At 35.5% G+C, this 14,790-nt stretch overlaps 2 protein-coding genes across 6 annotated transcripts in view; one reads left to right on the plus strand and one right to left on the minus strand.

The window, feature by feature from the left end:
* LOC132906613 (hemicentin-1) overlaps positions 1 to 14,790 on the plus strand; it is a 430,126-nt gene that overhangs the window by 348,767 nt on the left and 66,569 nt on the right. For all 4 annotated transcript variants that reach the window (XR_009658013.1, XM_060958938.1, XM_060958937.1 and 1 more), the window contains exons 6-8: positions 303 to 487; positions 6,632 to 6,782; positions 11,504 to 11,615. Coding sequence is in view for 3 of the 4 variants with exons in the window: in XM_060958938.1 (XP_060814921.1) it covers positions 303 to 487; positions 6,632 to 6,782; positions 11,504 to 11,615 (448 nt within the window). In the remaining variant the exon portion in view is untranslated. The remainder of the gene's footprint in view (positions 1 to 302; positions 488 to 6,631; positions 6,783 to 11,503; positions 11,616 to 14,790) is intronic.
* LOC132906619 (monocarboxylate transporter 10) overlaps positions 1 to 14,790 on the minus strand; it is a 176,127-nt gene that overhangs the window by 46,067 nt on the left and 115,270 nt on the right. The window lies entirely within an intron of this gene.

Here is a 14,790-nt window from a genome sequence, read left to right on the forward strand (position 1 = left end):
AAATTTGAATATTTTAGTGTATCGAAATTTGAAAACTTGGAAGCAAAGAGATGTAAAAATGTGAAAATTTCTACATTTTGATACTTGAAGATTCGAAAACTTGAATGTTCGACGGTACGAAAATGTTAAGGTTTAAACATTAATTAAATCAATTTTTCTTAAACTTCAATGTTCCTAAAATTCTAAATATCTTCGATTACTCTTAGATATCTTTACACGCTAAGAGCGCATTCTCCTCTGTCTTCTTTCCTTTATCTTCCCGCAAACTCTTAAATATTTCAACAAAACGACATCTTTTTCAGTTCGGCCGCTGAAGATGGATTTGAACGGGGTGGTGGGCCACGTGGTGCAAGGGACAAGAGTTATGCTCGAATGTACTGTGCTGGCAGCCAGGCCGGCCGCGAACATCACCTGGCAAAACGGTACCGAGGTTCTGAACGAAAGTAACGACAGAATTCAGATACAGGAGGCGAAGGTCAAGGAGAATGTGAGTACTGACTTGGAAACTTACTAAGCGTAACTGTTTCGAAATTAACGCGACAATACGATGCAACTATTCTCTTTTGTTGATTCTTTGTTCTGCTCACGTGCAAGACACAAATCTTTAAAAGAAACCGCACTGTTATTCGGGAAGACGTGATTCAGTCGTTATAATCAAATAGAAAGCAAGGAAGAGACATAGAATAATAGATAGGAGCTGACAGTAAATTCCAGATAAAATTGCTCGATAATCCGCGATGAACTCACAAACGTAATACATTTTACTTTTACCGTTGCAGAAATTATTTAACATAGATTAATGATTATAGAGTTAATAAACATTGAAATTATCAGTATTCTTATTGAAAGTTATTAGAAAATAAAGAATAATTTTTTCCTTAGATTTCGAATATTTAAAGAATCTTGTGCATCGTTGGTAATAATTTTAACATACTTTGATATTCTTCGTTAAAATCAAATGTATCTTTTAACGATTAAAAACTTCTTTATTAAAGTTAATATACTTTTATAGTGATTCGATATATCGTTATATCATTGTTCTTTATCAAAGAAATTTTCAATTTCACATTACCTTATATTATATTTCCTTTCGTAAACACCGTTCTAAAAAGGAGTCGATCCTTTTCGCTAAATCACGTCGCGTAAATCAGCTTTGAGTTACATTACTATTTCATAGGTAAAATTTCTTAATGGCGTTTCTTCTACAAAGTTTTCTCTTTTATCGAATGGACGATTGGCGAAGTGGCGTTAACGCGTCTGGACGTCAGCTCGAACGCATATTTTAAGTAACAAAGTGCCGTACCAGCTATGTAAGCCGACTTGATGTCTCTTGCAACGAGTTCACGAGCAATAAACTACTTCGGCCAACGAATAAACAGAATTCGCAGTTGGTGCTACCTGAAGCGAGAAAGCAGTTATTCAAATGCAGTATATTTCGCGCGAATTTCAACCCGCGATTCCTTCAAACCGTTCGACTCGAATTAATTCGATTAGACGCGAAGCTCCAGTCGTTCGCCGAGGCATATTCCCTTTATTTTCTGATCGAGATTTTCATTACTCCGTGAAAATTGGAAACACCACGCTTTATATGCAAAGTATAACTTCGCTTCGCCATGACATCTCTCATGAAGTGGAAGAGTTCTTGATTTACAAATGAAAGTGGACCTTGTACGAGTGTTTGTACATTTATGAGATATTTAAACTAATACTCAAAAATATAAAAGGTATTTTAAAAGTACTCATTGTGTCTTTTATGGGGTGTAACAATTAATTACGTAGATTTCATTTCTTTAATCGTACTGAGAGAGATATAAATATGCAGTTTTTATTATTACAATACGTAATTTGTACCTAATTTTTCAAGTATCAAATATTTAATCTTAAACGAACTCGATTAATTGGCTTGTATGTAATTTAATTGAATCGTGTAAGGTTTATGTGCAAACTAATCAAAAATATCGAATTTCAAGAGTAAATACCTTCGCACTATTTTGTGACGTTTGAAACACTCGACACAATAGGATCAAAAGCAAAATACTAGACAGATAATCCACATACGTGATATTTGCGTTGAAACTGGTCTTTCACGCGATAGAGTTATTTAATCGATCAATCACTAATACATCAGAGTAACTTGATATCATGACACAAACATCATTTTCACCACGGCCACTGGTTCATTGTAGCAAATTCGATCGGTTTAACTTCATTATTGTTCTCGTCACATAGCGTCATTAAGTCAAACGATCCTATACCTATGACCACTAGAATGTAAACCATTGGCAGCTTGTAAACCTTGTATAGCGCTAAAATCATGCAACTTTCATTTTAAGTTGGACGCGTGAAATTTCAGGTAATCGGCTGACGATTATTCATACGAGCGTACGACGATACAAAATCAGGTATCGCTTGACGCGTATGAAAAAGTAATTTCACAGATGAATACGATGTTGCAGGCTTGTCGCATCGGAAAATCATTATACGTCATTTCGTGTAGCATGTCACTGTAATAACGCGTTCACGTACCTATAGGAGAATCTGTACGGCTCGCCACCATCATAAATCCATTATGGCAATATCCGCGGCTATAAAGTCGCTTCAACTTTAGATGGCTGAATAAGAAATCGGATCACCTTATTTAGTCGTCCAGCTCTTTCTTTTTCCTTTTCTTTTTCCTTCTCCGCTTCACTTTATTTTCTATTTGCTTTCTTACGTTTCTACTTTTTTCAAATAAATAGGCTGTGATATACGCGAAACTCTTATTACGAACGATTACTTCTCAAATGTAATCCCATCGATTCTCGCTTATATTTTCTTCTCAAATTTTCAAATATTTTCTTTACGAAAAATACGAAGCGCACGAAAAGCAGTAAAATCGAAATACATCGAACTATTTATATTTTAATAACATCTATTGGCAAATACGACTTTCATTTCGGGTCATGTCGGTCCGAGGAGAACGGTAAGATTCAAACTGTTGTTGAACGTTTGTAATTTGGAATTTATTTGTCAGGTATTTTTAGTTGGAATTTTAAGGTTACTTTATTTCTATGTTTCATTCGCTCCATGAAGATGATCTAGCTCGAGCTGAGAACCAACGAGCGTTAATCGTTGAGCCAATAAAGAGCTAGGGATTACGTTATCGCAATTATATAGATTTAGATATGTAACGGTCATCGTTTCGCGTGCAGCCACATACGCGTCGCGTCGTGGTATCATAATTAGCATCGTTTACGGAGTAGCTGATTATGGCACCGGTGACGTAACGATCGAGTCGTACGGCGGTGGTATACGTGGCAACAGACAGAATTTACATAGGGCCGAGCAATTACATGCCGCAAATGCTCGCCGATGCAAACGAGCCGCGACGTGTATGCGAGATTAAGCGGATCCGCTTGGACAGCTTCGATCCGTTTCGTCCTTCTTCCCGTCTTCGACCTATCCGAATTTATGGAACAGAAGGTGCGAGCAATTCGTCTTCAGCGAACTTACAGTGAATATAAACGCGTTGAACGGCCGAGAAGTAGCAGATATTTCTTCTTCTCTACTTTCGCGTAATCATTTTGCTTCGCGTTTCGGTAATGCAAATTTCTAAATCGAAAATATAATTAATTTTTATCCGCTTATAGGAAGTTTGAAAGTGCAAAATTGCGCAGAAGCAACGTAATATAGAAAAATATATTAAAAAATGGGAAGTACAGAGAGCTTTCTATAATATCGCGAGTAATATAATTTTTTTATCGAGATTTTACATTTTTAATTATATTGTCCGGAACATTCATCGAATATCGGCAACCAAATGGCGCCGTTGGTTCATCGAGGTACAGTTTCGTTGATGTTATGAAAAGAAATGATGGATTCGAAATACGAAATGTTAGTTTCGACGATTCGTGAGTTCGAAAGATACATGACAGATCGTGTCATGAATTAGAACGTGATAAACCATTATACAGATCGTGTTATGTTCTTTTTAGTTGCCAAGTTGAAAAGTAAAACGTTCTTTTCGCGTTGATAAAATAGCAGATCTTTTTCTGCTTCCATATACTGAGCTAAAAATTTTGAAGAATTTCATATTTGTTAAAGTTTGACCAATTAAATATTTCTGCTTTATTCGTTCTATCTTTAATCGTTATTGTTATTTTAGTTAGTTCTCCTTTGTTTTTGTTTTGCTCGAATAATTAATCGGTTGCCAGACTCGGAAATATTTTTCTTTAAGTAATTCAGGCAACAGTTCTCCTGCTAAAAAGAGAAAACCCTTTAAGATGATGTTGGCGTTTAAAAAAATCGTCAGAATTCAAGAAACGAGAGCAAAAAGCTTCTTTATAACGAGCGTTACAGTTGCAACGGCAGATTCTTGATCGTTGTTATAAACTAGGAGTAAGTTTTAATTAACTGTGACTGGTAATTGAATTAGACCGCGCCTGCACCTACATCACGGCGCCACCCACTTGAAAACTTGCATTATTGATTCAACGGGGTAACAACATTCGTATCAGTTCACCATGTTTTATTTTCATTATTTTGTGTTCGTACGTTTTCACGACATCAGCATACCGACACGTTATCAAAGAAACGATAAGACTTGGTCGTTCGGTCTGCCTTCCATTACGATCGATTAGGATAAACACTCGTACATAGGGTGAATCAATAGCCATTAGTATACCTTTAATGCTCTTAAAATGAGTCTAAAAATAGAAAATTAAATATAATTAAATTTAAAAAATTACATATAAACTATTTTCTGTTATAAATAATTATATCTAATCTTAGAAGATGGAAAAAATTTTTATAAAATGATTTTCTACACTAATATGATTTTTTCTGTATATTTAAATTTATCAATTCCTAGTGGGTAAATATTTTAAATTTGAATATTTCCTTCTTTTATGATAATGTTAATTTCCGCAATATTCATATAATACACCTACGATCGATTAAAAATGATCATTTGTCTGAGAATGAGCTCGTTACGAGACGTTTATCGAATCTTGCAAAAACAAGCAAACTAAACATTTCCAATAACAATCTATCGATTTCGTTATTCAGGCAAGAGACACTGTATCAAAATTTATATAGGATTATCACAAAAAGTCTCTACTACATCCAATATTCATCGTTTTCACGATTCTCTTGGGACAGCAAACACGATTGTTCGCGAAATAATTACCAGCGCAAAATATCAAAGAGAAATTTTGCGAACGTCACACTGCAATCGTAGAGGACAGGTCTTTTTCTTATTTTTATTTTCTGCCATTTTTCTCGTTATTACGGTTTCGTTTCGCGGAGGAACGAGCACATGTGCACGATGACTCGTGAACAACACACTGAAAAATACGTTCGGTGGAAATGGTCGCAGGATTTTCAATGACGTTGTCCTTGCTCAACGCTCGCAGGGGATGTCACTATTTAAATTAAACGACGAAGCCAGGAAGAAAAATTCAATAACGTTGTCGTTCTACGATAGATCGTGGAATTTTATAAGCTGATGAATTCGTGGGACGGTACAGGTATAAACGTGGTATTAATCCTCTTTTCTTGCGGCTTTTTCCTTGTTCATAAAAAAAGAACGAGAGAGAACCAAAGTTATATTATTGAATTTTTGAATAGCCGAGGGTTATTAAATTGGTTATATGTAAGATCCTGGTGACTGAAATTGATTTAGAGGAACATATTTCGGTTGGAAGAGTCGATTCTTTGGAATTTACTTAAAATTTAATAAATATTCTTCCTGCTGGTTAGAAATTGACTATATTTTGTTAATGTTGATAATTTTGGATTTTAATTGCCGAAATAATGACATAGGAACACAAAGTTCACACTTGGAATTTATATTAAAATAGTTATATATTCATTTGATAAACGATTTCAAGGATATTCATCGATACACACTTGTACGCGTCTCAGCACTTTCTTCGCCTCACCTTCTTCCATATCAGACTGTTAACCGACTGAACAGTTTACATTTCTTTGTTCCCGAGACGCCGCGCACACACATACTTCGACATACTTATATTCACATACATGTATCACTACTACGCAGCTAATCTAGTTTAGCACATAAAATTTAAGTTTACGATTATCAGATCGAGAATACTTTACGAGACAAATTTTCTATTTTACTTCTACGTATATAATAAGTATTTTTAAGACAAAGTATATTTTCTATCGTTACAAGAGTATCGAAACAAATTCTTTCGAAAAGAAAAAGTAGCATAAAGATTCTCCCATGAAATCTGCTTATATTTCCAATCGAATGATGAAAAATCCGATTATCTGTGCATTGTACGTCGATGCATAAGTATACAAAGACAAGGAGAAATCAGTGAAATTAAATTGTGTTGCATCGGTACGATGGTGCAGCAACGAATACGGCTTTAATTTTATTCCCATAGATTTCCTATCGTGTCCCCTTTCTTTCATACGATTTTCCGCACGTGTAACAGCAATGTGGCTCGAAGAATCGATCCACTCATTGTTCACTACGGCTCGTGAAAGATCTTGTTGAATAGTGAAAGTAAAGTTGCAAGTTACGGCATAACATCCAGAGATATGTTCCCTGTCGACAGCTTTTCCGTTAACAGATGATGCTATCGACGACTTAATATATCTTTTTCGCGTTCTATGTTCGCAGAAGGATGGCACGCTGCAGACCACAAGTTCTCTGGCTTTTACGGCGTCCGTGTACGACAACGGAAGAACGTTCAAGTGTTACGCTGAGAACTCGGTTACACGTTCTGAAGACATGAAACCGATGATAGAATCGATAACCATCGAAGTTTTATGTAAGTGAACCATAATTCTTGACGTATCCGTCCCTGCTTACCGTCATAACGAACTCTCCTTTCCCTTTGCTTGCCTCGTCGTGGACGCATAAAGTGCTCGTCCAACGATTTTTATGCTTCGCCTTTCTCTATTGAGTCTTTCAAAGAAGGAAACAGTTTAAGTATTTATAAAAGGAATGCGATACGGCACCGTATAAAAATGTAAAGTTCTTCTTTTAACGCGTGTTCTATAAGTTTTTACGTGTTTCTTGAGAACACGAACAAAATTGAGAACGTAATACTTGAAAAGTCTGAAGATCGTTGGCGATATAATCTTTCGGTAATTTGTTTCTTATTTTACCTTTTGAATGTTTTACTGCCGCATTCTCGTTTTAGGGTGTCCTCGTTTATACGTATAAATCTTGTATATATATCCAAATGGGCGTGAATTACGCGTGTTAAATTGCAAGCCTGTGAACAGGGATAGAGATTACTTAATGGTGGACACTCTGTCACCCCCATTAGTAACGAAATCACAAATAGTTAACGCACGCTAGTGGCCATTAAAAGGCGATTATAGATTGCAATAAACGTTTAAGTCTTTTAACGGCTAAAGCGGAAAAATATGGGTCACGCGTAGTGCACTATTAAAACCGAATATATGTAATTATAATAAACGAATACAGGAATGATCGGATTATACGTAGCTCTGAACCTCTTACCGGAGTCAAGGGGCAGCGATATATTTAAAATCTAATAACCTTCTTTCCCTATTTTCGGTTCTTTTTGGCCTTAAAATGTCACGAAAAAAAGACAGATGAAATATTCTTGATAAAGGAACATTTCGATAATAGATCGTCGAAAAAAGATATTAATCGTTGCATGACAAAAGCTATTTGAGAAAAGGTAATACATAAGATGGCGTAATTTTTCAAAATAAAATTTGATTTCAATATTTTTATGACTCATCAAGCTGTTAAGAAAGCTGTCTGCAAGAAAGCTAAATGTGTCTTCGGTCGCGAAATATTCCCCTGCTGTTTAATCTCACCCGTTCCCCGCCCTTTTGAACGCAATTAAATTGCAGTAACGAGCTGCGAGCAAGATAACGATGCATCTTCCCTTTTGTCCAGAATTTATGATATTTGCACCATGTCGCGGACGAGTATTTATATCCGGAATCGTCGCGCTTTTGGAACAAGGAGAAATGGCTTCCAGCTATGTTCGATAATAGGAATTACGTAGTTAAAAAAATTAGAACGTTTTGTTTGGAAGGGAATTGGAAGAGATTTTTTAACTTGCAAATTGAAGTTGCATATTATTAGTAAAATTTATCGACTAAAATTATTTCAGCACAGGATAACTTCAAAAATATTGCTAATAATTTTGAAAAAAATTTTTAATATAATCGGCAACGTTAGATTTAACGTTGTTGAGGATAATAGGAAAAAGACAAAGATCATTTTTAAAATGCAGATACAGTAATTTTACGTACAGACGAGGAGCATGTATGATATTAAAACGACTAGAGAATAAAGTTCGAGAAATGTTGAGCAAGGGAATGTTAATTTTAGAATGGAAATACAACGTGGTAAATAACCTTACGTAGTTGTGGAACTGTGGTGTATATTAAAACAACTAAAAAGTAAGTTGGAAGACCAAGGAGAGGATTGTTGTTGTTGAACAAACAAACGTTATTTCTGGGATGGAAAGGTAGCCGCTGCAAAACAATTTTGCATAGTTTTCAGAATCCTACGTTTACTAAGCGTAACAAAAGTACGAAACAATGAATTTGAGGGCTCGTAGTAATTGAAATTTATTATAAAAATTATAACAATTCAGTTCAATCCAGTAAACATTCTTAACATTGATTGATCTCCAAACATACGAATAAACAGTAATTAAACACCCAATGAGACGCAAAAGTCAATATCAAAATTAATTTTCATCGTACGTTTACAGTGTAATATAAAAAGTAAGATGTAAAATACATAAAAGAAAAAAATAATGAGATAAGTATATGTTGCTACAGAACAATGACGAGTGTGGATTTTTAGACGAGTTCATAATTCCCGGAACGAAAGTAAAGAAATAAAATTCAATAAGCTTCGATAAAATTTTATTTTATCTACTAAAAATTAGAACGAGTAGTATCCTACAATAGATATTTACAATAGTTTTACATAACACACGCGTTCTATGTATCCTTGCATCTTAAAAATTTTGCATAAATGCGTAAGAATTCATAGCCTGATATTAGTCTATCAGTTAAAACGCTAAAACGAAATTAAATCGAATTGAGATGATCAGCACATCAGGCAAACTGAGAAAGGAAAAAGAAAGAAAAGAAGAAAGAATCGCTATCGTGCGCGTTTCTCGTCGAAACAGTCGTCGTGGCCATTGTCATCGGAGCCCATCGATAAAATTACTATTCTCGTACGTTTGTCTCTGGAAAGGTACTAAACGCTGAAAGCACGATTAGAACGAAATTTTACCGATCGGAGAACAGTTAGTCCGCAAAAAAGATCGCAAAGAATCGCCTGTAATTTAACTGTACCGATCCGGAGGAATAAAGGCACAGAATGATCCCGACGTTCTTCCGGGGGTGGAAATGGCGGCTGAAGTAGACTTTTTCGCGGTGTTTGATCAACGTCCAATATAGTCGGCCTGAAATTAAGTTACACTTCACAGGTCACGGTTGTACATGTATATATTCCTGTTTTATCGCACCATCTCCAATTTGCTTTTTCGCTCTCGCACAAAGGGTATAATCGTAGATTCAATTAAATCGAATTAGATCGTTCGATGCTCATTCGGCTGGCGGTCTCGTAATTTCACAGGGGAAAAAGCAAAACGAACTAGTGTTGCGCTCGAAACTTCTCTACCAAGCCTTTACATGTTTTTACATGTATATTAAAACGTTTCGTAAAGTCTAGTAAATTTGTTTTTCTATCGAGTTTAACATATCGTTATAAAAGCATCTTCCTCCTTTCCTACCACCTCTCTCTATTTACAGATCAACTTCTTTATCCTTAACGGACACAGACAAGAAGACAATTGATTTTTGTTATACCTAACTAAGCGAGATTCGATACGTGAGTTCGATATAAAATCCGAAATAATATATACGAAATGCGAAATAATAATAAATGTTCTCGAAGCATTTGACAGTTTCCCAATGATTCTTCAGGTTCGCTAAAATTTTCGTAACTTTTCTAATACTTGTCAACGGGGCGTATATATTTTTTTATTCGTCAGACCAGAAATACAGAAAAACTTCTACATAAAGAAATAATTATTTTCTAAATCGTTCGTTCCCTGCTCTCTGGCATTTTATTACGCTGTAAAAGGGTTAATCTGTTCATATATGAAATCTAATAATTATCCGAACGATGCTTTCATTTAGTAGACTAACGGTTAGTATCTCTCGATTGCACGAGCCAGACGACGAAAAGATTCTGTCATAACGACACGAGGAGGACAAGACGGATAGCCTCGCGTCTGGTTGGTGTTTCCATTTAGGTCTGGCGGAATAGGTGGAAAGGGGAAAGTTTCGTTTTCGTAGCCAGCAGGAAAACTATCCACGGATTGGAAACGTGAAACTCGCACGGGCCTGGCGCGTTTCCAGCTTCTCTTCCCCCTTAGACAGGCCACTTTCGCGACTACGTACTTACGGGGGTTTTGTTTTATGCCGGGCATTTTGTGCCGTCGCGTTTAAACATATCTCGGAACGCGGACGAGGCTGCACCTTCCGCTTCCTAGGACTTCTCTCCGGGCACACGCGTTATTTTAATTCCAGACGCCTCGCAGCTACGTATTCTCGGATGGCGGACGCGTGGATTTCCCAATTCTACGGCCTGCATGATATCAACTCTGCGATAACCTTTGTATCCGTACATTCCTAAAGTGCGTTATTTTAATACCATGCAGGTACTATGAGAGTAAGAGTTGGAAATTTCGAGGATTTGCGATATCTATTTACCGAGAAGAATAAAAAGTGTTTATTCAATATTGTTTTCTCGAAAGGACGATTGAAATTATTGCAAATTTTCTATGATATTTTTCTTTCGCTTCAACCTCCAAAGTATTTAATTTTATTTTACAAATTTTGCAATTGTAGGTCTCTTTTACCTGTTTATTTGTTAAAATTTTTTACCAGATTATTCTTGAATTTTTTTAGATATTTTAGACCTTAGAGAAATTTTTGATCTTTTGTTCGCATTAATTCGATATTTTCAACTAAATTCCCTTCTCTTCTCGAAAATATATTTTTACTTTGATGTTTCCTCGGAAATGCAGTGGACGCGTGTAAAATCGATCGAATCATTATATCCTCGTTCCACCCGTTATAAACGGGATAGTAAATTTCGCGATTCACGCCTTTCCCTTTGCAGCTATATATCCTTCAATTTGGCTACGTGTTCCGTGACGTCATATTTTTCAGTTTCCTCTTTTTACGTGAACACGTGCTTCGGCATAAAACCTTGGCGAGATAAGATCCTCTCAGCGCCGCTCTTTCATCTTCGTGACGAGAGTTTCCACATTTTCACAGGGACGCTTTTAATTGAATTATCTCCGTGTTCTGATTAAAGAACGGTACGATACAAGCGAACGAAACAGCCACGACTACTCGAAAGTAAGATACAAACGTTATCAGTGAAAATGTTAGTGGGCTCTTCTCCATATTTATTTTATAAATTAACATATGTACGCGTTTAACATAAAGAATAATTTGTCTGTTGCAGATCCACCTATAGTATCAATTAAACCAGAGAACATCACTGTGAACGAAACTGAAGATTTTATAGTATTCTGCGACTATGAAGCGAACCCGGCCACTCTGTTAAAAACAGCATGGTAAATACATCGGAATTCATTTTTAACATTCCTCCATATTTGCTACAAATATTAATTCTTCGTTTATTAAATCTACCATTAACAATTAATAACTGATGCATATTAAGTGTTAACGATTAATCTCTAATTTTATTTATGTCCCTAAAAATGTCCAAAACAACGACGTCGATATTTCGAGTGAACTATAAGGACGATATATGAAGTTCAAAAGAAATCTCGGTGCTTTCAAATAATAGATTGCTCGCATTTATAAACGCGAGTGTGTATAATCCATTGAATTTACCAATGCCGAAGCTATTACAAAGAAAACAGGAATACATTCATTGCTCTTAATCCGCCGTTTAGCGCACGAATTAGTTTGAACGCGCGTTATTTCGCTCGAATCAACTTGTAGCCTGTATAGCTTGCGTATAGCCTTCTACGAGGTTTATGGTGTACTATCGTAGTCGTAATAGAAATTGATAAAACGCGCTGAAACGTAAATTGAATAAAAATAGGGGGGAAAGAGGAAGAAAATCAGAAATTTATGTTGCCTGTCTTTACCACGTGGTTCTCTGAATCACGTAAATCTATGTTTTTCATTCTTCAGATGTTGACACGTTCTCTCTTTCTCGTGAACGATTTTGCTCGTTTATCAAGCTTCCTACTTCCGAACTACCACGGGGAAGTTTAGTCGTTTTATAGTACCTTTTCACAAGATCGATCTAGCGTTCTTTGTAGAAAAAGGAAATAGATAAATAAATCGCCGAAAAAAAAGGAGAGAGAAAATTGCGGACAGGCAATTTAGCAAGAAATTATGATAGAATGCTGTTGTTAAAAGTAAGGTAAATTGTTTGACGTTGAACGTGTATTGAATTACGCTGTAACTCTTGCTGTGAATAGAGTAATTGGCTCGGAAGTATATTGAAATTTTTTTATTACTCTACTGTCTTTTGTTAACTATTTATAATTCATTGTTTCTACCTATAAAAGATGAAGCTTTTATTTTTCTTTTTCGTTCGCGTGTTATTTACTTATTAGTTAGTTGTTCACAGTCGAAGTTTGAAAAATAGTTTAACGAACATTTAATTAATAATTTGTCACAGAAAATCTGTATAAGAGGAAATGATAAAACTACAGGCATATTCGAGTATAAAAAAAATCTACGTACAAAACGTGAAATATAAATCGCGAAAGCATCCCAAAAAGCAATGTTTTTCAACTCTGACCCGTACGTTTCCCTTTAAAAGTCATCACAAATATTCTGAATATGTTCAAGAGTACGGCAGCTCCACGCAAATATGCGATACATCGATTCGTTGTAACAGAATAATTTCCTTCTTTTTTCGTAATTATTCCTTTCCTCTTTTACCTATAAACATTAAATACCTTTATCTTTGATTAAATATCGTTGCACTGAATACTACCGATATCAATTAAATTTCTCTATATTTGTTTTGCCTCCATTTTTCAATATTACAGTTTAACTAATTCCTTTGGTTTCTCAATTAAATCAAACTAAGACAAAATTGAAACAAATTTAATCAAAGATACGGTAATTTTTCCTCTTCGAACAAAATCGTATTTTCCTTTCTCACGAAACAATTTCACGGTATAATTCGTACACGTCCGATTCTCAGTTCGATTCAACGCGTACTTAACGCCAGCAGAATATTACCGATCAAAGAGACATTAGACTTTATTGATACCTACTTCCGCTACCTGTCTACTTATACTTCCTTCTACATATATCTCTTCCTTATCGTATAATTTCTCTCTTATAACGCCCCGTCTCTGCTTTTTCCTTTATCACAGAAACCCTTGCCGCTCATCAAAAGCTCGTTCTTTCCTCTCTTCGTACGAAACACCAAAACACCATCGTTCTATATTCTGCTCATCGGTCGCCAATAATGGCGTTCCATGGAACGCATTAAACGATGGTTAAACGCGTTATCCTAAGAAGCGTTAAGAGGCACCTCGATCGAGCAGCATTCTCTCCTTCCATGAGAATCCAGCGTTCTCGGTTTTCTCTACAAAACTGCTCTGTAGAGTTTATTGACGGCTCGCGCGAGTTTATAGCGTTTCGCCCAACCACGGCTAACTGTGTTATAAAAGAGGACGGAAGTAACTGGAAGTTAATCCTCGGACGGCGAAGATTGGATTGAACTTGGCCCGCGACGATACAGATTCTTTATCGACTTAATGTAATATTATAGAGAGCAGCCAAGAGCCGTTTTATGGGCGCGGTTTTAAGCTTTGCCTGGAAAGGTATACCGTGGATGTGCCACACAGATGATCGAAGTATCCAGACACGGGTAAAAATTCTGTCTTCGGGTTGGAATAAAGGGGTAAAATCTAGTTTGCATAAAAATATGATTAGTATGGGCTATTTGAGTACTTTATCGTGAAACTTTAGTTTCTGGTTCCTTTGCTGTATCATTTCGCTTGCGTGTCGTTACGGTAACTGGTGTTCTTAATGAAATTAAGGTCCTTTTGCTCAGTCGAATTAAAAAAAAAATGTTATATTACCCGCGAGATTGTAGAAATCACGAGTTACAAGTTACCAGTAGTAAGAAACACTTTGCTGCGCAAGTAATAATTTTGATAATAAAACAAATAATATTTTATGGGATTAACTGATAAATTATTATGCGAGATGGCCCAGATGACGACACAGCTTTCGTAGGATTTTTATCATTTTGTCGTAATTATTCACTGTTCTGTCTCGTTGTTTAATATAAGATCGATGAATGAATTTGTCAGAAGCTAAATTGATTAATATTGTACTCCTTGTAAATTTTTCAATTTATCTTTAAATTTATGGAGTTGGTTTTTTAATACAGCTACTGAGTGGCTCAAATAACAGAATATAATAAAGTGAGATACATATATATATGTAATATGAAATAGAAATTTTCTGGTGACGAAATAATATTACAAATTGATTTATTAACATCTCCAGTCGTTTATATTTCTGATGGGAAAGATTTCGTCGCATAAATCTGTATCTCTTACTATATAAATTTATTATTAAAAATCCAGAAAAGGAATATATCATACAAACCGTGTAAACACGAATGATTTATTTCTCGAGTGAAATTGTTTATTGCGAGAAACTCTTACACCTTAAATTTTACTAATAAATACAGAAATAAATAACTTGATGATATCTGAAGGTATCTGTGATTATAGTAAT

This window comes from Bombus pascuorum, chromosome 5 (assembly GCF_905332965.1).
Source record: "Bombus pascuorum chromosome 5, iyBomPasc1.1, whole genome shotgun sequence".
NCBI lineage: Eukaryota > Metazoa > Arthropoda > Insecta > Hymenoptera > Apidae > Bombus > Bombus pascuorum.